General features: G+C 43.1%; 1 protein-coding gene across 2 annotated transcripts in view; it reads right to left on the bottom strand.

The window, feature by feature from the left end:
• Positions 1-26,878, bottom strand: part of sema3h (sema domain, immunoglobulin domain (Ig), short basic domain, secreted, (semaphorin) 3H) — a 159,429-nt gene that overhangs the window by 33,030 nt on the left and 99,521 nt on the right. For both annotated transcript variants that reach the window (XM_043708547.1, XM_043708548.1), the window contains exons 5-7: positions 24,966-25,059; positions 2,548-2,667; positions 1,547-1,692 (exon numbers count right to left, since the gene is read on the bottom strand). In XM_043708547.1, the coding sequence (XP_043564482.1) occupies positions 1,547-1,692; positions 2,548-2,667; positions 24,966-25,059 (360 nt within the window). The remainder of the gene's footprint in view (positions 1-1,546; positions 1,693-2,547; positions 2,668-24,965; positions 25,060-26,878) is intronic.

Genomic DNA, 26,878 nt, shown 5'->3' with positions numbered 1-26,878 from the left:
ATCAAGGATCGGAGGTAACATTGTAAATGAAGGTCTTTTGTGGTGCAATGGTCCCTCTGAGCCAGGAGGCCCAAGTTCAAATCCCACCTGTTCCAGTTAACGCGTCGAAATGGATTGGTTTGAAAAAATCTAACGCGGTAAATGAGCAAAGGGAAGCCTTCAAGAAAGATGCAACTCAAGGACAGACCGGATTCATTCAATGCAACGGTAAGGAATAGCATTCACAACTAGAGTGTCCTGGATGACTGAAGATTTGGAGATCGCAATGAAACAGATAATTGAGATATGTGATAATTATCAGATTTGCAATTTAGCAGGGAACCCATTAAATAGAGAAGAAGAATGGGGGGAGGAGAGGCAAGGGACACAGAGAACTTATCAGAATAGACCGTTGGGTAAAACAAAAGAGAACTTAAAAGGTTTTGTAAATATATAAACAGTAAGTATGGTCATAGGAAAGGTCAGACTCTAGATGTTCTTGCAGAAGCAAGGAGCATGGTTTATTTACTCATCGAGTATTTTGTATCGCCCAAGAAAAGGATGCTACCAATGTCAGAGTGAACGAGAAGGCAATCACAAATTAAGATGACACATGAATAAATAAAAGAGGAGTATTCAAAAGGCAGGCAGTACTCCAAGAGGAAAAGTCACTCAATCTGGATCGGCTGCATTCTAGGCTACTAAGGGAAGTCATAGTGAAAATTACAGAGTCTCTGACCATGAACCCTCAATCACGTTTAGAAAACAGGGCAGTTCCAGAAAACTGAATAAATAGAAAATATTAGAGACATCTTTAATCCAAAAAAAAGGGGAGCAGATAAACTTGACAATTACAGACCAAACAGTCGATGGCGGGGATACATTTAAAAATAATAATCTAGTACAATATTAATTACTAATAAAAAAAATGTAATGATAAATTGCTAAAAGCAAATTATATTTGAATAATTTTATTGGAGCTCAAAAATTAAGGGGGGAATTAAGGGAACTGGGAGTTAACCTTATAGAGAAGTGTAAAATAGCTAAGGGGACAGTTAATAGTAAAACACAAAAACTGCAAATGCAAAACATGAATACAGGATGAACCTTGGAAGTTTAAAATGGCAATCAATTCAGTCCTTTTGACAAAGAGCAGTCAAAACATAGAACAGAATTCTAGATAGTGTGGAGGAGGCAAAACCACTTTAGAAACATTTGATTGTTGCGATGGTTGGGGGGGGCGAGTGACATCAGATTGTTCTGAATGAAAAACTAGAATTATTTTGAAGGATTTCCCTCTTTTATGAGAATTATGCAGTCTGATAAATTATAAAACACTCTCGTTCATCCTGACTAACTGTCAGAATATTGGGTTCAAACAGGATTTCTATGATATGGTTCTCCAACACTTAGCAATTGATGATTTTGAATCTCATAAACCACAAAACTCATTGTAAAGTGTGGGCTGTCATCACAAAATCTCCATGTGGAAATGTGAATCAATTCTCATGTTTTTCTGTTCAGTTTCTCTGGTTCACTGCTGCTCGCAGCTAACCACACCCCTCACCTTACAAACCCGAGCCACTCTCGAGTAGATGACCTTCCCATTGCCATTATCCACTTCCAGAGCACGCTCGGTGAAAAATAAGTATACTTTGTCGTCCTCCACATTGTTGCTCTCTGCAATGGCATTGACCTTCACGAACCTAGGGTCTGAAGAGGAACAGAGAGAACTAAACCAAGTGTAGGGCATGCACTGGTACTTTCTACATGACCACAAAATCTCACCTCAGTCCATATCAACCAGCCAATCCAGAATCCAGCATAACTGAGACTCATTCTCTCCTTTTTGCAGTCAAAGACAAAAGACTAATTGTTCTTTTGTCTGGCATTAAGAGAATGTGTTCAAAGTCAACTTTAATATAGAATCCCTATAGTGTGGAAGCAGGCCATTCAGCCATTTAAGTTTACACTGCCCCTCCAAAGAACATGCCACTCAGACCCACCAAAAACCCTGCATTTCCCACAGCTAATCCAACTAGCCTTCTCATCCCTGGACACTATGGGCAACTTAACGTAGCCCATCCACCTAACCTGCACATCTCTGGGAGGAACCCATGTTGATACAGGTAAAATGTGCAAACACCACACAGGCAGTCACCTGTAGGTGGAGTCAAACCAGGGTCCCTGGTGCTCTGAGGCAGAAGTGCTAACCACTGTGCCACCGCGTGACTGCAATGTTCCAGTATTCACACTTCTCTCACAGGTTACAGCTGGAGAATTGTAAAGCAGAGAGACAGACTACTTAGTTTGTCATGACTGTTGTTGAAAAAGCCAATCAATTTGTCCCTATTCCCCTGCTCCTCCCCATTACACTGCAAAGTTGCCTCTCTTTTTTTACTAGCATTGATTTCATTTCTTTTGTATCTGAATATTTCCCCTTAGCAAAACAAGAAACACTAAGTTTCAGGCCGCAGTTTCTAGGCAAGGTATTATACACCGCATTGGTAAACTAACAGGATGGGTCTAATGCCGGGATTGGGAGCTTTACTCAAACCTAACCCTCACCTTGCAGCCACGTCGAATCGTATTGCTCAGTGCGTATCACACGACGATGTCCCAGGCTACGAAAGAATGCCACGTCCCGGCTCATGAAATCAGAGGATATTCCAGCGTACAACTCACCTTCTGGAAACAGAACCAGGATTCATGACTTAGCTTAACAATTTCCTGGTGTGCTCACCCAAACAAATAAGTGGGAAGGAAAAGATGGTACTGCTCATCTCACCAGAACAATTCCCCAGGGAATGATGGGACCTTTTAGCTGTCCAAGCTATCAAAAATACAAATACAAATACTACAGTAGCGCCTCGACTTACGAACTTAATCCGTTCCGGGACCCGGTTCGCGAACTGAATCAATTTTTCCCATTGTTCAGATAACGTAAGAATGCTTGAACGGCTGTTCACAGCGCACACCCCAAAGACGAACTGAATGAGATCACGCGGGGCCCGAGAGCTTTTGCATTCAACAAGTGCGTAGCAAAGCAGAACAATGAAACCACATAGTCGCACACGGGCTTTTTTCGCTCGTACCTTCGTTCGCACCTTGAATTTCGTACGTACGTTGAAGCAAACTTTTACGTACAATCCTGTTCATAAACCGATTCGTACGTGAACGGGGTCGTTCGTATGTCAAGGCGCTACTGTATATAGATCAGTAATATCTGGGTAATACTTAGCACAGGTAAGCATTCTCATGTTCTGTTAGTACAAACACTTCCTGTGTATCACATCTTTCTTATCCTTTACAACACACATATCCGTAGCAGGAGGTGGTCATTCAGCCCCTCAAGCCTGCTCTGCCTTTCATGGCTAATTAGATCAAAGCCGCAACTTCACTTTCCTGTCTGTCTCACACACCCTTTGTTAAGTTTGGCTTCTATCCAACCCTGTCCTAAAATATTCAACATATCCTTTGCATTAGCCCTCCCCTGAGACATGTTAGATTGTTGGTCCTGGATATTGACAGGAAGTTTCTGAACAACACTGAAAAGGGTAAATGTTATTAGCATTGAAAATATTTCTCTCTGCGCTGTCGAATCAGATATGGTGGTGGTAGCACTTATGATTTTCAATAATTTATCAGTTCAAGCCCCACTCCTGCATTTAAGCATCTGATCCCACCTGGCACTCATGTATTGTGCTGAGGAAATGCTACATCAGTGAAGTTAAAAATCACACAACACCAAGTTATAGTCCAACAGGTTTAATTGGAAGCACACTAGCTTTCGAGTGACACTCCTTCATCAGGTGATTGTGAAGGAGCGACGCTCCGAAAGCTAGTGTGCTTCCAATTAAACCTGTTGGACTATAACCTGGTGTTGTGTGATTTTTAACTTTGTACACCCCAGTCCAACACCAGCATCTCCGAATCATGACGACATCAGTGAAGGCTGCTCTGCTTGTCAGTGTAAGAGATCTCGCTGAACTACTAAAGAACAACAATGGGGTTCTCCTTGTGTCACAGCCATCTTTCCCCTCTCAAAACAGCACAAACACACAGATTCAGCGCTCCACTTATTCTGCTGGTGGCAAATGTATTAGGAGCAGCATTAGCGTTCAAAATAGTGAATTAATCTGTTCCAAAGTACATTGAGACGACCAGAGGAGGTATAAGGTACTAGTTCAATGTGAGGGCCAATTTTTCTGACCTTGATTTCAGGGAGCTCTACTTCCTGAAATAATTCCTTTGTGGTTGGAGCTGTAAAAGATAGGGGGATGATAAGGCTTCGAGGGTTCAGCAATGTGTGGAGCTCTATTTTAAATACTGTATGCTTGCCCTTGTGAAAAAAGAAATCCTGTCTGGACTAATTTACTTAAGTTGTTAATCTGGTCAATTTGAAGTGCCCAAACATAAATTATAGATGAGTTCATTCAACTAGACACTAGAAGTAGCAGAAAAGCGAGGTGGAGGGAAATGTTGAGGATGTGATTCACCGAGTGTGGCAATACAGTGATGTTGGTCCAGCTTTCGTGGACCGAGACCAATTAGCTGCTTATTCTAATGCAAAATCAGCTGTGCCTTATCAACTTGATTGAGTGTGATAGTATTGTGGTTATGTTATTTGGACTAGGAGCCTAGAGGTCTACAATGTTGCTTTAAACCATCGCTTGTATTACACTATAACACATTTTTATTGTTTCCTCTAGCTGGTTTCATGGTTGCTGTGGGAGTAAATGGTAGAAAAAGTTACAAAGTATGACAATGGGAGTGTCTGAAGAAAATTTATCTGACACGTCCAACCATAACTACCCAAATGATAACCATGTAAATGATGTGTACCTCATGTGGCTTCAAAGGTACATTTTCACCATAAAATTAGTTTTCAGCAACAACAACATCTGATTGAGGTAGTGCCTGTTTCAACAGTTCAAGAGGCTTCACAGGAGTGAAACCAGGAAAGGAAAACATTGACATTGAATCAAAGGTGGTGATATCGAGATCAGAAATTAAAGGCTAGATCAAGAAGATAGGAGCATCTTAAAAGCAGGAGATGGAGATAGGGTGTTGCAAGGCAGAAGGCAGACATTAAGGACATTGGGCTCTGGACTGCTGAATGTTCAACTACAAATAAAGAGGTGATAAGAGTCAGGGATGTACAGGAGGTCATAATGGAGAAACGCAGCGACATCAGAGGCTGGGGCATGTGGGGGGAGGGGAGGGGTTGAGGTGCAAAACCATAGAGAACTTTGAAAACAAAAGGATGAGAATTTTTAAAGTTGATGCACTGGTTCCCATAAGTCATGATTAATGTGTTAATGAAGCTCAAAGCTAAACATAAGATTAATGCTTTCCAGAGGGCTTGGGGTGGAGGGGCACCATCCTTTCACCTCCGGAACTTGGATTTGAATCTAGCCAAGGCTGATGGGATCCTTGTTGGTTTTTGAGGTTCAATGTGAAATGAGGCAGTAAGTTCACTGGGATCACAGATCAACGTTATTACAAGAGTGATACAGTGGTTAAGAAACTGGGAAACACGGTTAGACATTCAATGTGGGATAATGACAGGTTCAATTTGTTCTCATGGACTCCTGAAAACAAGAATATTATTAAGATATAGCAGTGAATCCATCTATCTGAAATTCAGGTTATGACAGAAGATTAAAGAATTCTGCCCTCTTTCTTTTTGAAAGGGAGCTTCCAAGATTTGAAAAGGAAGTTAACAAACTTAAGATGCTAAACTGTTCACTGAGTTCAAAAACACAGACACAAGCTGCAGTTTATGACCCCAGAGAATTGTCTAGTCTTGATCATTATCGAGGACTCCCTGCTAGATATGCACATGGATGGGAAAGGATGGGATGGGGTTTGGCTGTGATGCCTCCAGAGTTAAATAGCCCCATCACACTAGATGACAAGATTCTCTCATGAATCATGATCTGCCATAATACTCAACACTTTCGGCAGCTAATGTCCTCACGAGTGTAAATTTTGCAATTCAGCACAGCTGAATAGAAGTCACAGGTTAAGTGCTTATTGCTGCTTATTAACCTAACTGAAAATGAGTGCCTCGCCTAGCCAGCTCAGAATCTCTGGGTTCACTGCTGCTGTGAGGGTTAAATCAGAAATCATCTTGTGAGGTCACTGGTTCAGAAAAAGAACAATTCGATCGTTCTTGTATGTTCCAAAGAGGTGTGTGGCAGGAAAATAAAGATCAATTCTCTTCAGGAATGTGGAGCATTCCGCACACAATGTATATATTCTGGAGAGAGCAACTTATAGCCAAGATTGGATTTGTTAATCATATAAATAAATCATACCTGCTGTTGACTGACCCCTGCAATGTTAGGATTTGTTACTGTCTTCAAATATACATCAGGCAACTGGGCCATCCTGCTTGTTTAAACAGGACAGTGTGCTATTCATCAACATGTAAGTTCTCTGTTAGCCCTTGCCTCTGAACTGTCAGCAGCAGACGGCTTGAACATTTACACTCCATATGTTGCATATAGCCTTCAGCGCCTGCATGTGTTTCAGAGACTCTTTCATCCCTGAAACAAATGAAACCAGATGCAGTTGCTGGAACCCAGCATTGATGCTCAAGACAAATTTATACTAAAAGCTGAATCCAATCAAACCCCTTAACAAGGTTGGTCCCGGAGATGTGTGAGAGTTGTGGTACGATGCACACAAGGACGCCCACACAGACGCGCTCATGCACGCACAGGCACGTGCATGTATACACACAAACACGTGTATGCACACAGAACCCAGCCAGCACAGACACACATGCAGCCACCTGCAGACATGCACAGAAACATGCATCAACGTGAACGAATGTAGATATAGGCTTACATACAAATACTCAGGTGCCTGCATGGGGGCATAGATCCATACATACAATGGCCTTGCTATATTCATGCATGTATAGACATTTGTAGACACATGATCACATTTGGTGGTCCCTAGAACTGATTGATTAAGAGCAATCAGTTAATTGATTAGATTAGATTACATTACAGTGTGGAAACAGGCCCTTCGGCCCAACAAGTCCACACCGACCCGCCGAAGCGAAACCCACCCATACCCCTACATTTACCCCTTACCTAACACTACGGGCAATTTAGTATGGCCAATTCACCTGGCCCTGCACATCTTTGGATTGTGGGAGGAAACCGGAGCACCGGGAGGAAACCCACGCAGACACGGGGAGAACGTGCAAACTCCACACAGTCAGTCGCCTGAGACGGGAAATGAACCCGGGTCTCTGGCGTTGTGAGGCAGCAGTGCTAACCACTGTGCCACCGTGCCGCCCACGATTGATTAAGAGCAATCAGTCTCTTAAAAGAATCTTGGCATTCCCCTGACCACAACACCTTGCAACAAGTCTGTCAGCGGAGCAGCAATAGTGTTAATGTTTGGTACTTACAATCTGAACCATGCATTCTGAAAAACCTCATGATTTTCCATTCGATCTTAGGTGAGGTAACACCAGTATTTCTGCTGTTCTTGACAGGTCCTGTCCTATGCCCTAGGTGGGTTACACATCCTTCAACAAATTTGCTCTTGGCAAAGCTTACCACTAAATCAGCTGACTGTAATCTTTCAAAGACAACTTCCCATTGTTCCAAATGTTGAATGCTGGTAGGTCATCAGGGTATACTACACAGTTAGTAATACCAACTATAACTTGTTTGTTTGGCTTCAGGCAAGTGGCTGCCAGATTTCTAATCCGAGAAGCTGCATTTGACATTAGAAAAGGTCATTTGATGTGAGAGGACCAATATTTTGTTAAGAGATCCTGCCTATATCTCTTCAGCTGATTCATTTTAGCTTTTAAGGGAGCACTTCCCACCATGTCCATTCAATAGAGGAATTTGGGGAGGGGTGCACTGGCTACTCTTTTGCCATTTTGGTAGTATTTGCAGAATCTGGTTGGCCTATTAGGCTTGGTCTCTAGAATGACTGGGGAACTGCTTCGTCTGGGCTTAATCAGGTCCCTTTCCAACATGGATTGGATTTCTCCTTTCATCGACACTTACTTCTCGGGATCTAGACAATAAAAGTATTGTTTTATTTCTGGCAAATCTACGTTGTGTGGAGCTAAGGTTGGATAGCCTGGTTTGTCCTTACAAATCTTTAAATTCTGTGAGTAGCCATGTTGGGATACCTCACTGCAACTACATCTAAAACGAAAGTACGGTGTTTAATCTTGCTAATAGTTGGGTGTCGGCTAACCAGATGGTAGGAGGTTCAGTTTGGGAATCGTTCAGGCCTCTGACTACCTACAACCTTGCTATTCTCATTGCCTTCCATACCCTGCCTTACCTCCTGACAGATTTAGAAACATAGAAAAAATACAGCGCAGTACAGGCCCTTTGACCCTCAATATTGTGCCGATCCAAGCCCACCTAACCTACACCAGCCCACTATCCTCCATATGCCTATCCAATGCCCGTTTAAATGCCCATAAAGAGGGAGAGTCCACCACTGCTACTGGCAGGGCATTCCATGAACTCACGAAAGTGCCTCAGTCTTTCCTCATACGATCTTCCTACCATACCAGGCAACATCCTGGTAAACCTCCTGGTTTATCTCCTACCTGGCTGTGGTATTTGTTCAGCATGTTGGTCAATTCATCTACCAACAGTCTGGAGTAAGAATCAAATAATTGGCCTCACCCAGCCTCTTGGTTTCTCTACATAGCCCACTGAAGCAGACTTTCAGGGACTCACCCTATAAAAGTAGTAACACTAACAAGTAGCCCCATTTTAATGAATTTTCGTGAAGTTTTAAGGTGCTCCTGAGTTATGTCACAGAGTCTCGTGAACTGCTCCCAGAACACAAGATATGAAATTTAACAGTGAAAGTTCATCCCCTTGCTCTAAGCATTTTTCCATGATCAGCTTCAGAGCACCTTTTCTTATCTTTCTTAAAGTAATTCAAAGGGACTACCGCCAGAGGACACCCTGGATAGCTCCAAGGTGGCAACAAGAAATCCCAGACCTTTGTCCTAGTCAAGAGGTTTTTCAATGCTGTACAGGCTGATCATCATTTTGAAAGTCTGATAGTATAGTTCCAAGTCCCTTATGACTGTGGGTGATAGGCTGGGTATAACACGCAAAATACAGCCGGTCATAACTTTCTGAAAAACTTCAGACATAAAACTGGCACCTTGGTCTAACTGGATCTCAATCAGTATTCCGTTTTGGATACACTACATTGGGAGAAATGGTTTTGAAGGGTAGGCCTCTGGAAACTCAGCAGCTACAGCCACAAGAGTGGGGACATACTGGCTCTCCATTTGGCTTTTGGCAGGGATCCCACACAGTCTACCAACAGCCTGCTAAATCATTCCCCAAACACTGGTATGGGAATTAGAGGTGGTGGTTTTATATCAGATTAGAGTTTTCCCACAATCTGGCATATCTTTATGGAGGCGAGGCCAGTAAAAACATTGACTGAAATGTGGCTGGGTCTTCTGGATATCCAAATGCTCAGCAATGGGAATTTTGTGAGCTATCCTCAGTTCCCGCTGACGCAACTTGGTGGCAACTGCAATCTGGTGTACCACTGTCCAGAGTTTGTCTGCAAGTCTGTCAGGAGGTATCCATTCAGTCATACAGCATGGAAACAGACCCTTCGATCCAACTCATTCAAGTTTCCTAAACTAAACTAGTCCCATTTGCCTGCGTATGACTCATGTCCCTCCTAAACCTTTCCTATTTGTGTGTTTGTCCAAACGTTCAAAGAAAGCAAAAGAAAAGTCCATCAAGGGCTGACTGACTCTGTTCCTTTAGTCTTCCATTCTGAAGCATTGACGTTCTCTGCAGTGATGAGAGAGCAAGGTAACAACCAACTCTTTCAGAAATTCATCAATAAATCAGAGATTAACCAAACATCATGTCATGGACCACAAAACTGTATCAGAAATGTAGTTTTCTTCACAGTTTTGAACTTGAGAGTGTGAAGGAGAGAGAAAGCTGACAAGTGAGATGTCTTCAGCAACCTAGCGAACAGCGGGTAAAAATCATTCTGGATAGAGAAACATTTCAAATATCATGCAAAATATTGTTGACTTCAACTTTTTATAATACTGGCCTTTTTCTAAATCAGGTTTGATACATGCTTTGTCCAACATCAGATCAGGAACTAACAGCTTCCACATTGGAAGCTCAATTTAATATAGCAGAGGCATTCTGGAACTCCTTTTGCTTTAGCTTTGCTGGGAGCCATTTGTGACAACGCATTCAACATGGGGTTGAAGACTCAGGGAAGACTTACTTAACATTTCCTTTGGGTCAGTCAAATCCCTGAAAAGAAATAAGCATCAGACAGTCAAATGGCATAGCCATGTGTCTACAGTGCCGACTTGGCCTCCAATGATGGAATGTGTTTTAGCCTTTGACCAGGCACATTACACAGGAAGGAAAAATATGCGGAATCTTTTCCTGAAACTGTTCTGTCTCTTTGATCTCACAAAGCCTTTCTGAGAATATTGGGGAAAGCCACTACCTTCACTCCTGCCAAGTCATTTCCTAAAAGGAGCTAGACACTGTCCACAGGCAAACTATGGCCACTCTCCACAGTCAAGTGGGCCAGAAATCAGGTTGTACTCCACAAAGGTATGGGTACATATGCTCCACAAATATGGTTCAATTAAACCTTTGCATTCAATCTTGCTGAGTAATGATACCTATTCTCAGCTAAAGGGTTTGGGTGGCCCCTGTGTCCTACGTATGATGAGGGATTTATCCGCCTCACTCGAGGGGCAGAAAGTTATTTTTCCTCTCTCTCGGGGATCTTGCTCACAGCCCCTGTATCCTCATCAATGTTTACTCAGCCTTATGACAGCAGTGAGAGCAACAGTCTGTCGTGCCCTCTGTCAGGGGCCCTTATCCTGCACTGTGCACCACCAAATCCTAGGGGCTTACCCTGTAACTTCTAGCAATCAGCCCAAAGGGGTCCCATCATTTTGCAATGGAAGCATGCAGGCCTCTGTGCATCACTTCCACCCACAGCACCTCTCTTTCTGGCAATAAGGAGGGGATTTCTTTCCATTCCCAATCAAGTCTCCTTGTCCCTGACACTCTGCCTTCATTTCGCCCTTCCATTTACTATCATTCTCAGGTTCGTGGGGTGGGGATTGTGTGGGAGGGGGGTGGGGGGGAAGGGGAGTTGTGTGACGGTTAAAGGGTTTGCCTTGTGCTAAGGGCTTGTCAACAAGCTCACAGCCATCAGTTAGCTGGCTGCTAGAATGTTTTGGTTTTCTAAGTGGGTTCTTACTGGTGTGAGGGGGTGAACTTATAAATTCTTCACGAACGATCAAAAAATTGAACCGGAGCAGGTTGATTGGAAACACATTTTGGTGGATAAAACAGTGGACTAAAAATGGGAGAACTTCAAAAGAGAGATGATTAGGCTGCGAGCTAAGTAGATTCCCATGAGAAATAAGAAAGGGCTATCAAAAGCTACATGACTAGGGATATTGATGAGAAAACAAGGAGAAGCAGATCAGAATAACAATAGCAGTAGAAATTAGGAAGAGTATTTCTAATGAAGGAGAGAAGCAATGTGAAATATCAACTCTTCTTTCACTCTCATCAGGTACTGCCAGTTTTGCTAAATCCTTCCAGCATTTTCTGTTTCCCCTTTTCTGATTTGAGTGGTCAGGAATCACAGACCAGTTGGAGAAGGAGAACTCAGGTCTCCTCGTCTCCGACGGCAAACTAACCCTCCATCCCTTACATTTTGCCCCAAACAAAACCTAATGCCACCAGTTACTTTGTGATAGTTCCCATGTCAGGCAGGAAGTTGCCTGGTGTGGGCCTCAGAGTTACAACCGCATGGCCCTCACTTCGGGAAGACAAACACATTTCCAATCGTTTCATAGTCACTTTCTCACACCTTAAGGGGTTGTCCCTTATTTTGACATTTGTCTATGCTCCCTAGGGGATGTGATTTCTCCCTTTTTCGCAAGTGGAGAATTGCACGAGAGTCTACTCTTGCCTTTGTCTCAGTTTTCCTTTTGAGCACTGTGCACATGCGCGCCCTCCTCCCCACTCCCTTCCAGGAGATGTCACAATGCTATGGTCGCAGGCACCCACCGACTTGATTCCTCAGTCCCACGATTGAAGTATCTCTTTTTTTTTTTAATTTCCGAAGAGTTGGTCACCCCTGCCACAACCCACTCAGCTGGAGTTAAAATCCGGCCCATACGTGGTAAGCATTTCCCTTTCCCGGTGGTCAACCTTGAGGTTTCCTTTGAAACTAGCAGAAATCCGTCCTATTGTGGGCAACTTCAAAAGCACCCAAAGTAACATGCACAAAGAGCTCCAAGTCTTTAATTACGGACTCAGAGAGAAAATGCTAGACTGGGAACTCACGGCGAGCTGTGAACTTATTATTTGTTTCTGGAACAGAGCACATTTCAAAGGACATCCCAGTTAAAATGAATCAGAAGATGTGGGACGAAATTACTAACATACAAGGACATCAGAGATTCAAACTGCTGATGTTTCTATTTCCTGGAGTCAAACCACATTTCATCTGGTTACCTCCTGATTTTCCCACTTCATGTGACTCCAGTGTCAAAGATTTTAACCCGAACTTCACTGCCCTCGATCTCTGTAGTTGCCCCTTTTTAGTCTCCCTCTTCCCCATAGTTCTCCCCGTTTCAACAAGAACAATTTGCATTTATATAGAACCTTTGATGCGAACGTCTCATGGGAGCATAATGAGTTAAAACGTAACATCAGATGCATGAGGAGATAACAGGAAGGGGTGATCAAAAGCTTGGACAAAGAGGCGGGTTTTCGGGAGCATCTTTCAGTGAGGAGACAGTTAAGGGCTGAGGGAGATTTAGAAAGAATGACAGAACCTGGAAACTAGACAACTAAAAACACAGGCTCCAATGGAAGGACAATAAAATCGGGCAGAAGGCCAGAGCTGGAGCAATGCAGAATTCCTCTGCCTGGATGAGTGAATCCAGAACAAGACAGAATAATCTGAAAGTAACAGCTCGGCTGTTGGGGAGGGATATCCCCATAAATTGGTTGTCGGATTTTCCACATTACATTGGTGTTTATGCTTCAGAAGTAATTTATCGACTGTGAAGCAATTTGGATTGCCCCGAGGTTATGAAAAGAATCAATTTAAATGCCTGTTCTTTCTTTCCATTAACCATGCAATGCAAACTCCAGTCTCATAGGGCAGCAAGGATAGGTGCTGTGGTTGAATTGGACGACGCCTGGAATTCTAAACGGTTAGTGATAATGGATTGATTTCTCCACGTGTCATGGACATGGATTTAGAGTCAAGGGGATTCCAGGGAATCAGTGGTAAAGCCTGGAAGAATGGCTCCCTCATGTCGTCCTGTCTTGAAACAACTTTCCTGTGACAAGATGTCATGGGATCATCAGCCTGCTCCACACAGAGGCAGGAAAGTACTGAAGCCAAGGAAAGTCTCAGTCAAAAGCCATTCCCCCCAGTGATATAATTTCCCCAGTACTGCTCAGGCCCCTCTTTTATCCTGATATGTCCTGAAAGACTTCTCCACCTCTTAATGCTGCCTGGTTTGCTGTGTTCTTCCAGCCTCCTGCCTGTCTACTTTGGATTCCAGCATCTGCAGTTTTTTTTTGTCTCTAGCCCTCTTTTATTTCAGCTGAGAAAGGAGATGTACACGAATCCTTAAGTCTCTCTCCACTCTGGCTGTACCCACCGCTCCCTACACAGCTGCATTCTGGACATTGCTGCTCCTACTGGAGTCTCCTGTAGCCCTGGCCAGTGCTCATTGTCATGAATTGCTCAGCAAACAGAGAAGCATTTCAATTGAGCTTTTAGACAACACATGTAACAGAATGAAATGACTAATCTTGAGCATAACTTGCTTCGCAGTGAGGTGCGTGGTGTCAAGTTATTTTGAAGACAGGGTACCTCACCTGCATATGTGGGGGCTACCTGCTGCCTCAAGAGCAGAAAGTGTGAGTGTAAAATCTCACCAGTAAATGGCACTTCCAACAGTGCAGCATTCCCTCAGTGCTGTGCCTAATTGTCAGCCTGGACCGTGTGCATAAATCTCTGGAATGGGCCTTGAACCAGTGACCTTCTGACTCAGAAGCAATATGCTACCAACTGGCAACAGCTGTATTCCAAGATGTATGGTCTCCATTTGACACTTCAATTGACGCATTGGTGTTCTGACCTTTGCTGACCTCTGGCCAATCGTCAGCAGCCCTCCACTTTGACCGTTAGTCTCTCGCTAAAACTGGGTTGACTAGTTTAACCCTTTTGGTACAAGTTTTGCCCTCTGATGAAATACTCAGGTCTTTTATTTTGTATTTGATCCCTTTACAACATTTTGTAGTGTTCTCCGTTACCTTAACAATAACAACAGTAAAATTCTTCAAACAGCTTCAGACGAGCTGTCCAGCAATATTTGACAGCGAGTTACAGGTGACCAAAAGAGATCAAACAGGAAAGATTTAATGAGAGTATTAAAGGAGGAGAGGAACATGAAGGGATGGAGAGGTTTAGAGACCGAATTCCAGAATTTGATGTTTAGATAACTGCAGGCCCAGAGGGTTTGGATGCATTGACTAAATCTGACACAAGGCCAGAACTAGGAGCACAGAGACCTCAGAGGCTTGGGGTGGTATGGTGGCTCAGTGGTTAGCATTGCTACCTCAAAGCACCAGGGATCCAGGTTCAATTCCACCCTGGGGTGACTGTGCGTGTGACGTTTGCACATTCTCCCCATGTCTGTGTGGGTTTCCTCCAGATGCTTGGTTTTCCTCCCACAGTCCAAAGTTGTGCAGGTTCGGTGGATTGACCATGCTAAATTGCCTGTAGTGTCCAGCCTTGGTGGATTAACCATAGGAAATACAGGAATAGAGTAGGGAGGTGGGTCTGGGTAAGATGCTCTTCAGAGGGTCAGTGCGGACTCAATGGGCCAAATGGCCTGCTTCTATCCCACAGGAATTCTATGTTGTGCTGCAGGAGGTTACAGAGAAATTAAAATGAAGGGAGCATCTCTCAATCCACAATGAATTTTTTAACATGTCAAACCACCTACGGACAGGAGTGCATTGGCAATGTTAGTGGAATACTAACCCAGATGCCCAGATTATTGCCTTGGGTTGGGGGGGGCATTCAAGTCCACAGCATCATGATTTAATGTATACATCTGACATATAAAGCTTGCCAATGACAACTATCAGTGGTTGCTGTTAAAAATTAAAACATCTGGTTCACTAGAAGGAAATGGCCCAGCAAACCACTCAGTTGAAAGGCAATTTGGGTGAGCCACAAATACCAGTGACACCCATATCCCACAACAGAATAGAGCAACAACTGAGCATGCTGCAAGTCATTTCCATCCTGACTGAGCTCCATATCAGAAAGACAGCAGGCTTCTGATGAATGGAACAGCACAATGGCTCAGTGGTTAGGCCTGCTGCCTCACAGCGTCAGGGACCCAGGTTCGATTCTGGCCTTGGGCAACTGTCTGTGTGGAGTGTGCACATTCTCCCCATGTCTGTGTGGGTATCCTCCCACAATCCAAAGATGCGCAGGTTAGCTGAATTGGCCATGCTAAATTGCCCATAGTGTTAGGTGGATTAGTCAAGGATAAATATAGGGTAGGGGTCTGGGTGGGTTAGTCTTCAGCGGGTCAGTGTGGACTTGTTGGGCCGAAGGGCCTGTTTCCACACTGTAGGGAATTGAATCTAATACTTGTGTGTTGATCTATCATCGGTCTTATTGTAACCAAGCCTCCAGGGATTCCTACCAGTCACTGTCAACTGCTATGCTCTCTACTGAAGAAGGCTTACACCCAAAACCTTGACTTCTTCTCCTCCTGATGCTGTATGGCTTGCTGTGTTGTTCCAGCCTCCTGCCTGTCTGCTTTGAATTTCAGCATCTGCAGTTTTGTTTGTTAGAACGCCTCATCTTCCTCTTTGGAACACTTCAACCCCAGGGCATCAATGTGGACTTCACCAGTTTCCTCATTTCCCCTCCCCCCCACCTTACCTCAGTTCCAAGCTTTTACCCGAAACGTCGATTTTCCTGCTCCTCAGATGCTGCCTGACCTGCTGAGCTTTTCCAGCACCACTGTAATCTAAACTCTAGTTTCCAGCAGCTGCAGTCCTCACTTTGGTCTAATCCTCTCCCACTGGGCTGCCATCTGTTTCAAAGGTGTTTTTTATTGATTTATTTCTCAGAGTCATTAAGTTCCTCAATGTCAATTTTAAGAATAAGTGGTAAGTCGGTAAAAGCCAGTTAAAAACTTCAGTGATAGGTGTTGACCTCATAGGCTAGTGCACAAAGGATGAAAGCAAATGGACAGTTCACTTTCTGATTCACATGTTGGCTTCAATGGAAATAAATTGTTGGGGGTCGGGGGGGGGGGGGGGGGGGGAAGATGTAAAAACTGGCTTGGCTTTGGCTTCATTGATTTTTACTATATCCCACAGGATTCAGATATGCCCCAAATAGTCCCATAAGAACACACATGTAAATTTGTATTTAATCAGTACTGGAGTTGACAGCACAATGACAAGTCTAGAAATTACTGCTAGAAAATACCGTCTGTCTGATGTATCACCAATTTGAAATGCATAGATGATTATTGCCTCAGCCAGGACTGCAGATGTCATGAACACACCAAATGGCCGTACAGCCGAGTTGCCAAAGTCATTTTGAGATGAAGGGTGGTGAACAGGCCATCAGCACAAACAAGCCAGCTGTGGTGAGATCAGTCTCGACAACAGATGCTGTGTAAGAACCCAGAATAACGGCTCAGCCTGTTGCAGTGCCCAGAAACTGAAGCTCTGACTGAGATCACAATGCACGTTGAAACTAATTGCTGCTGGGGGTGCTTTTAGATTTCCCTGTGGATTTATACTGCTCATCTTGTAGGGCAAAGGCGAAGAGTTGTGAGGCTGTAGTACACTAAGAAGCAGACCTGCTCACAATGTTAGGAGTGGGTATCAGTTTACAAGTCAGTTAGACCTGGTTGATGGGACACGGTGCGGTCAAGTAAGAAAGCTGTGGGTTACAGTGGCTCCCCAATATAACTGTGATAGCCCAGCAGTATTGTGACTAGGGATCCAAACAACAACATACATTTATATAGCACTCTTTACATAATAATCAAGGCAGGTCATTGGAGCATTTCAGAAGCACAGTTGGACTTTGAGCGGTGTAAGGTGAGTTTGAAGCAGTTTCCTCTTAAGCGTTCGAAATTGGTTTCGAAGAGCATCTTTAGGAAGGGAACAGAAGTGGAAAATTGGAAAGGTTTAGGAAGGAAATTCAGGGCATTGACAACTGAAAGTGTGGTTCCACTCACCAACTCACCTGGGGGCACAAGTAATAGGACACTATATTTAACTGGCATCCAGGCTAATCCATACTGTTAAGCACAATTTTCTGCTGATGTGAATGAGGTTAATTCACAATCCTTTGTAATAGCCCCATGCCGAAATGTTTATCAATCCCATTCTCCCCATAACTCTCAATCCCGTTACTAATCAAGAACCCACCTATCTCTGTCTTAAATACAATCCATGACGCGAGATCCTGTCTTCCAGTGTCACATGCTGTGGGCAACTTACCATATTATCAACTACTTTCTGGACGCTCTCACAGCCAACATATACTAGCACGTCCTTACCCATTAACCTACAAGAAATGGCATAATGGTACTGTCGTTAGCAATCAAGAGCTACAGGCCAACGTCCCTAGGACATAGGTTTGATCTCACCATAGGAGATGGTGAAATTTGAATTCAGGAAAATTTGGAACTAAAACAGAGTGCAATGATGACCTTTTCCAGAAACCATGCTAAATGTCTCTGATAACATATTCCCCAGCTAGATGACTGTAAAGAGCATCCCATGATTGTGGGCGGCACGATGGCACAGTGGTCAGCACTGCTGCCTCACAGCACCAGAGACCCGGGTTCAATTCCCAACTCAGGCGACTGACTGTGTGGAGTTTGCACGTTCTCCCCATGTCTGCGTGGGTTTCCTCCGGGTGCTCCGGTTTCCTCCCACAGTCCAAAGATGTGCAGGTCAGGTGAATTGGCCATGCTAAATTGCCCCTAGTGTTAGGTAAGGGGTAAATGTAGGGGTATGGGTGGGTTGCGCTTTGGCGGGTCGGTGTGGACTTGTTGGGCCGAAGGGCCTGTTTCCACACTGTAATGTAATCTAATATAATCTAACCTAATGATTGGAAATTGGCCAAAGGGCCTTTATTCTGTGGTGCTGATCTCTTGACGTATGAGCTCCTTAAGTATCATACCTATGATGAACATAAAACTTATGGACTCATTGTTCTCTGAATCTGATTTGTCAAGCTTTTTTGAAAACCAACCACACACAAACGTCCTTCTAATCCATGGGAAGAATGCCAGACTTTCCAGTGAGCTGTTAAAGATAAGTTTAAGAGGCTTGTATGATCCAATTTGCAGGTGCCCTGGATTTAAGCAAGCAAGGTGAAGTTTTGATCTGCTAATTTAAGCAGTTACCACACAAGATAATCATTGGATATTTTAATATGAAACGATTGTGAAAATCAAGGTAGATTTTTCTGCTCTCAGGAAATATAGCTAATATTAATTATTCACTTTGAAGGTCTTTGCCCTTAAAACCAGTGCATAAAGTGCTTTACTTGATAACTAATAGAAGATAAAGTGCAGAATCTAGGTGACTACCCTGCATCAGTGGCTGATTCCTCCCACTGCTCAATCCAGCTCAGGGAAGGCTATGACAAAAAAAGGCAACAAGAGGCTTTAACCATGAAGCAATAGATACAAGCTCTGAATCAACTGTTAAACCAGGGGAACAAGAACTGTGCCTAATTTTATGGTTTAAATGTACTGACAGACACAAGGACACATTAGGTTTTGTGGCTACAAATTGTGTTTGAATACAATTATGCTGAAACTAATGCCCAGTTTTGAGTTGTTTGGAAAGATAGGGGCCAAGTGCAGGCAGGTGGGACCAGTTTAGTTTGGGATTATAGTTGGCATGGACTGCTGGGACCAAAGTGTCGGTTTCCCTGCTATATGACTGCATGACTCCACGAAATGGTAACCAGCTGATGGTTCCTTGCTTATGTTTAACTTGGAGCCATGTGACTTCTGAGTCAAGGCTGAGGACTTTTAGGGCCACTCCCTCCCAACTATACACCATTGTGCTACCACCCTGCCAGTGAGACAGGGCGTGCCCAGAGATGATGTTGGAGGAGTTTGAGACTCCTGGGACTGGCTGTATGATATGATTCATTGCCTACATGTACGTGAATATATTTGCATAGCCTGTAGAACAGCTCTTGGGGTGGGGGCGGCTAATGTTAGGAAGGAGAAATTAACAGAGGCTCGGTGTCTACTTTGTCCAAAGCAACATTGATGGTGGCTGGTAGCTCCTGTTTTATATTTATTATCATTTGAAATAGTGGTTTGGACAACTAAGTGGTTTGCATAATCTTTTCAGAAGGTGGTTACGATTTAATTACATTATTCTGGGTCTGGAGTCACAGATATAATAGATTAAATAAACCCAACAGTTCTCAGTCGCTGCTGGGGACTAGTGAACAAATTAAGATGACAGTAGTTTTGTGATCATCGTTATTAATAAAAGCCTAATTTCATTGCCAGATTTATTTATCTAAATTAACCGAAATGAAATTCTCCAATGATCTATGGAGGGATCTGAACTCATATTTTAAGATCACCAGTCCAGCTCTCTGGATTACTAGCCTGATAACAAAACCATTATGCCATTGTATCTTTTTGATCAATCTATTTTCTAAAGCCTTTTGTGTGGCTCAGTGTTAAATATCTGAAAATGCTCCTGCAATACATCTTGAGATATTTTATCACAGTAAAGACACCACATAAATACAAGTTGTTGTTGTAATTTTCATGGGTTTGTTAGGGCATCTCCCCTTTCTCTGGTGCCTCAGGCTTGTGCACAGCTTGTCTGTGCATTTATCCAACTTAGGACTGATATGTCAACATCTTTATTTTATCTGCAATTTCTGACATAATCCAGTCTGTCCTCAGTCAGCTTCGAAACCCTCAAGCCTCATGTTAGGCACGCATGCCATACATTTCAACCATTCTAATATCATGTCACACATGGTAGTCCAACATTTCCACTATTCCAACTCTATGAGACTTGCAATCATACGTATTCGCACAGCAAACTCTAGGGCATGAGGCTGCAGCCAAATGTTCCCGTTGAGTGACAGCTGATAAGACAGTTGTTCAGGTTTCCTCGGCCAGCCACAGTCTGTCCCTCCAGACCAGCCCTCACTATAAATCACTAAGCTTGGAAATCCATGGGAAAGGGCTGGCTTTGTGCAGTGTAACAAGGAAGAAACAGATTGAGACTAATTTATTTCTCCTTATGTGTCGACCACTGGGCATTGTAGAATTCAGAGTGCTGATTACCACCCAGCAGCAGCAACGCACGTGCCAAGAGGATGAAAAATTCTGTCACCAATAGGCCAGGATGATATTACGTTTTGCCAGTTTGTCTTGCGATGCTTCGACACTGGCAATGTGCCTCCAGCAATCGCCTTCTCACTGAAGGGGAGCTTGAGCTGTTGCCTTCACCTCTGCACTTGGTGTCAAAATTTATGGAGGTCAGAGGGTTTGATTTATTGCTCCAGGGACACCGTAATGCAATTAGCACACAGTCCCTACAGATCAGAGACTGAAACCATAGCAGGCTGTTGTTACAGCCTCTCTTGCTCTTCCTTTCCTTCTGATGAATGGGCTTCGGCAGGTCGGTGTGGACTTGTTGGGCTGAAGGGCCTGTTTCCACACTGTAAGTAATCTAATCTAATCGAAGTAATCTAATCTAATCTAATCTAATCTAAACATCCTACTAAGGCATCCTATCCTGAAGGTTCAGGGGAGGGCACAGGCATTTCTATGAGCCTTGTCATGCATGTTTCCACTAAAGCTGGTGAACTATCAGGGGTTTGAAGCGATGCTTGGGTTGCTGTCTGAGAATGAAATAGTAACTGTTAAATTCAGATAAGCAGCAGATAAGAAACAGAAAAGCCAAAAGCCTGTCTCCTTACATGTCATGATTTAAGTTAGACACAGAGTACGACACTTAAATCCAGAGTTATTCTTCGTATGTGTTCTTTTTTTCTGGCAACCCATAAAGGTTTGCACAGCAATACAGGAGACTTTATTCAGTGTTCCTTTCAAGCATAAATTATTACCTGCTATTTACAAGCTACATGCCTAATACAGAAAATAGCATCAACATTACAATTTGCCGATACTTGACTCAGTTACCAAAAATACACATTCATTCATTGTAATAAAAGATCTGAAGAAACATAATCAACCAAAATTTGACAGAGCCCCATAAGGAAAAATGTCGAACAAAGCTTTGGCCAAACAGGCAGGTGTCAAGAAGCATCTTAAAAGGAGGACTGGGGAGTAGATTCCTCGAGATTTAAGAAGGGAATTCCAGAGAATAGAGTGCAGGCAGCTGAAGGCAAGACCACCAAGTGTAACAGCAGGATCTACAGAACCACTTTGCTACAAAAGCAATTATCAGCCGTGACTATGAAGGACTGATACAAGTCAAGGGTGAATGAGTCATTTCATTAAAGAGGACAGGGAGGTTGGAGTAGGAAAAGGAAACAGCAGGCGTGTGTATGAAGCTGTTGGGAAGGCATTTCACTGGGAGCAGAGCAGTTTACACTACAGTTGATCTGTGTCACATTTGAGCTGCCTGACCCTGATACTGGGAGCACATGAGAGTGGAACAATACTCTGTTCCCCAACAGTGACATCCCTCGACTTCACAAACAAGGCATTTGTCATCAAATATTCAGCACGCATTTCAAAAGGTGAAATGGCTTACAATTTTTAAACACCTAATCAAAGTGCTCAAACTAATTACTTCGATGTTTCTTTTTAAAAATATTTGACCCTAATTAACATCACAAAAAATAATTAATCTGGTCATTGCTGTTTCTGGGACGAATATACAACATTGAAAAAATAAACCTAGTATACAAATTTGTCTATAAAGGTGTTCCCCCATATCCATGGGGTGATATGTTCCAAGACCTATCACAGATGCCCAAAACCACGAACCTGATCATTTAAATGGGAAATTTACCTCCCTGGCAGCCCCCTGGAATTATTTCTGGAATGTTCTATATAATATAATAGGGCAGCACGGTGGCTCAGTGGTTAGCACTTCTGCCTCACAGCACCAGGGTCCTGGGTTCGATTCCCGCCTGTCTGTGTGGAGTTTGTACGTTCTCCCCGTGTCTCCATGGGTTTCCTCCGGGTGCTCTGGTTTCCTCCCACAATTCAAAGATGTGCAGGTCAGGTGAATTAGCCATGCTAAATTGCCCACAGTGTTAGGAGCATTAGCCAGGGGTAAATATAGGGTATGGAATAGGTTTGGTTGAGTTTGTCTTCGGAGGAGCAGTGCGGACTTGTTGGGCCGAGGGGCCTGTTTCCACACTGTAGAGAATATTTTCGGGTTGCGGTAAAACACGGAAACTGAATCCGTGGATACGGGGGTTTTACTATATAATATGCTATGGTTTGCTGTATTTCCTACATTGTAAGATTGACTGCACTTCAAAGGCTGCATAAATGCAAGGCTTAGTTTTTTTTAAATTCCCATTTGCCGCGATTGTGGACTTACACATGGTCTACTCAAAAAGCAAAGCTCATGTTGCGGTGATTTTCGAAGATGTGTCATGCACTGCTAATAATGAACTGAATGAGTTGGGCTCCCTCATTTATATATGTCTTGCTGCCTACTTCAGAAGGCCTGTGTGTGACTGACCCACAGCTCTGCATGGCTCCTCCTCGGCTCTTGAGGTACCTCAAAGCACAGTCATTCCCCTGCTGGCTTCAAAGAATCAAACAATATAAAATAACGTTTGGCTAAATATGCTGTGGATTTATAGCTAAGCCATCTAAGCTCGTGTAGTCCATATCTGGGGAAGAGCCACATTGTTAGAAATCAAGGATGTTACTGCATTTTCTTGCAGATTGCGCTACAGATAGGATTTGTCTCACTCTCCTGAATGCTTGCAAAGGCAGAGATCTACAGTATACAGTTAGACACCATTTTGCTCAGGGACATCAAGAAAAAGAGAATTCATGAAAAATCCCTGGAACATAAACAGGGCCTTACGGAACACAGGCAGAGAGGGAGGCACAGGCAGAGAGGGAGGCACAGGCAGAGGAGAAAAACAAAAAAAGAAAGAACAAGCAGTGGGAGATGGCAGGAAGACAGGGAACAAGAAGGCGGAGAGCATAAGTAGAGGCAGACAATCTGAACATTAAGTGAATAAAGAGAGGGGGAGCATGGTCAGAATAGGCAGAGGGGAGCACAAATGTACTTTGATATGGACATTATCAGTGGGCAGGCTAGACCCGATTACAAAGAACAGTACTGCACAAGGGAACAGCCCCTTCAGACCTCCAAATGTGTCCTGATATATGATGCCTTTCTCAACAGAAACCCTTTTGCCTCAGCCTCTATTCTATGCCTACTCATGCATCAATCAAGATGCTGCTTAAATGTTGCTATTGAATCTGCTTCTACCACCTTATCTGGCAGCACATTCCAGGCACTTTCTATTTGATGTGTTAAATAAAAAACTTGCTTCTCACCTCCCCCTTAAACTTCCCCTCTTTTACCTGAAATCTGTCACTTAGTAATTGATATTTCTATCTCAGGAAAAAGACTCTTAACTATACATTCAATTCACGCCCCTCATAATTTTGTAAACTTCCATCAGGTTGACATTTGCCTCTCCCATTCAAGTTTGTTCAATCTCTTCCTATAAGCTCACATCCTCCAAGCCAGGCAATATCCTGGTAAATCTTTTCTGTACCCTCTGTAAAGCTTCCACAGCCTTCTGGCAGTGTTGAGACAAAGTGTAAGTAGTGTGTGACCTGTTATGCTGTCAGATAACTTCAGCTTCATGACCTACCAAAAGGTGAAAACATGACAGATGTGTGGAGACTGGAAGTGTCAAGCAAGATGAAGAATCCTCACTCTGATTAGCTCACAAGTAATACTTTACTGTCACACAGTAAGGCATTTGAATTACAGATATTAGGTCCAGAACCTGAACACCATCCATTGAGTAAGAGCAGCTGTCTGTAACCACTAACATTTTTGTACAGACTTTATGAATCTCAACCTTATTCTTTTCAGTTCTGGAGCCCATTCAAGTTTAACAAAGCGCACATTTAGATGAGTGACATAGTGAGTTGACAGTATCCTTTCACTTCAGGAATCTAGATTCCAATCCTAAACTAAGAATCCTCTGTATTCACATAATCCAACTCTGTTCCGGTCATGAAGCCGAAGCACAGAACCATAAATAAGTTGGTGATGAATGGAAAATGTCATTTGGAGCCTCTGGGAACAAAGAGACTGGGGAAAAACAAAAATCAGATAACATCTTGAAGCTGATACCAGAGCATTATTGTTCGGTTGCTGTAGAGAGAGAGTGATATTATACCAAATCTGTTCATGAATGTAGTGGGGAGATCTCAGTCCATATGGTTACAAACTCTGTGCAACAGAATCTTGTTCACCGTGTCTGTGCATGAGTGGAGGAATTTTCCAGAACAAACACTGAATCTACACTGGAGGCTTGTGATACTCAAGGTGTGTCCACTGTAATCCAAGCAAGTTAACAAACATATAAGTATGGTTGGGGGATAGGTGACGTGAACTCGCACTTGTCATAACCCAATCAGCCTAATATTTATACAAAACATTATGACTTTTGCTGGGACAACCAGAGCACTTGTCAGAGTATTACCACAGAGTGTTACAGTTTCAGCAGATTTTATGTTCTCAGACTGCAAACTCTTGCCAGTGTAAACATTCCTGAAATGGTACAGTGTCCCGCAGTCTACCCATCCCTGCATGCTCAGGATCATCCTCACCCAATACCATACTCACCAATCATTGCTGAGGCCACCCGTTGTCGAGGGTCATAAGGACACTTCCCTTTTCCACACTCAGTCTGTTCATGATGAAGCACTAGTTGTTCAGCCTGTAGGGATGGGTGGTTGAGTAGGGAAAAGGGGAGGGGGGGAGGAGAAAAAGCAATGAATGAAGAGTCAGCCACAGTGACATGAACCAGCACCATACAGTCTTTCACCATCCAGACCCCACCCTGAAAAAAGAAGAGCATCTTTCAACATGCTGCATGGAAAGTTGCTGCTGTCAAGTTCATACAGAGTGTGATCATTTGTGAAAACAGACCATGGAAATTGGGATCACTCAGACAGATGTTAGTGCACTCCCTGCATGTATGTTTAACAGACTTGAACCAAACCCTTCCCTCAGAAATTTCACAAACTGTTAAGTACACAGTAATTCAGTACAAACAAATTCAGCATTAGTCTGACACTCCTAAACATTGGGATTTGAACCCTGTGATAACATTAGTCAATTGCATTAAAACTCCTCATGGGATAAAACTGCGACTTTCTTTCTTCACCTTAAAAATATACAAGTCCCAGGTATTTAAACTGATTTCACTTCTTTCATCAGAAATCTCATTCCAAACAATGTTTCGTGCTGGGTTGAGTCCAGAGCCCACAAAGCTGTCTTCCCACTGTTTGCACTTGGCTATTGGATCCAAAAAAACACAACTACTTGGCAAAGAATTCTGAAACTCAGCAGAGCCAGTTTGGTCCAAGTGCTGCAAATATCATTGTTGTCTTTTTTAATTTCAACATAATTTCATTTAATATAGAGTCATACAGCACAGAAACAGACCCTTCAGTCCAACTCGTCCACGCCGAGCAGATATCCCAAACTGACCTAGTCCCATTTGCCAGCATTTGGCCCATATCCCTCTAAACTCTTCCTATTCGTGCACCCATCCAGATGCCTTTTAAATGTTGTAATTGTACCCTCCACCACTTCCTCTGGCAGCTTGATCTATACATGCACTACCCTCTGTGTGAAAAAGTTACCCTTAGGTTCCTTTTAAAATGTTTCCTCTCTCACCTTAAATCTATGCCTTCTAGTTTTGGACTCCGCTGACCTAGGAAAAAAAGATCTTGGCTCATCACCCTATCCGCGACCCTTATGATTTCATAAACCTCAGCTTCCGACGCTCCAGTGAAAATAGCCCCAGTCGATTTAGCCTCTCTGTGTAACTCAAACCCTCCAGTCCTGGCAATATGCTTGTAAATCTTTTTTGCACCCTCAAGGTTAACAACACCCTTCTCGTAGAAGGATGACCAGATTTGTATGGAGTATTCTAAAAGTGGCCTCGCCAATGTCCTATACAGCTGCAACATGGCATCCCAACTCCTTTACTCAATGTTCTGAACAATGAAGGTGAGCATGCCTAACACCTTCTTCACCACCCTGTTCACCTGAGATGTCAGTTTCAAAGAACTTAAAAGGATTGGTTCAAATGTTTCTCTTTTGTTGTTGCTTCCTCACATTTTTCAACAACATTGATTCCACACCAAGCCAATGGATCATACAACTTTTTAAGACACTTTTTCTTGCAGTGAGAACTTATACTATACAAACTACTGCACACACTGCTATTGCAACAATATTTCCCTGCTGTTTTCTGTGGATTTTTAAAAACCCTTTAGAAATATACTTTGTTAAAAGGTCAACCCCATTTCTATCTAATGATTTAACAATCTATTCTATTTCATTACTTTTAAAGGGTGTAAGGACTTTGAGAACTATTATCCATTCCTTAACTGGTTGATTCCTCACATCCATCATTGTTTTCCTAAGTTATTTGTTGCATCAAGAGGCACTCATCAAACCATAGCAGTATCCATATAATGGCTCCCTTGCTGAATACATTCCTGTCCTGAAAGCCACTAAAAAAC

The sequence above is a fragment of the Chiloscyllium plagiosum genome, chromosome 18, assembly GCF_004010195.1.
Source record: "Chiloscyllium plagiosum isolate BGI_BamShark_2017 chromosome 18, ASM401019v2, whole genome shotgun sequence".
NCBI classification, from domain to species: domain Eukaryota; kingdom Metazoa; phylum Chordata; class Chondrichthyes; order Orectolobiformes; family Hemiscylliidae; genus Chiloscyllium; species Chiloscyllium plagiosum.
Note: the sequence above shows the minus strand (reverse complement) of the source record. Positions and strands in the feature narration are given on the sequence as shown.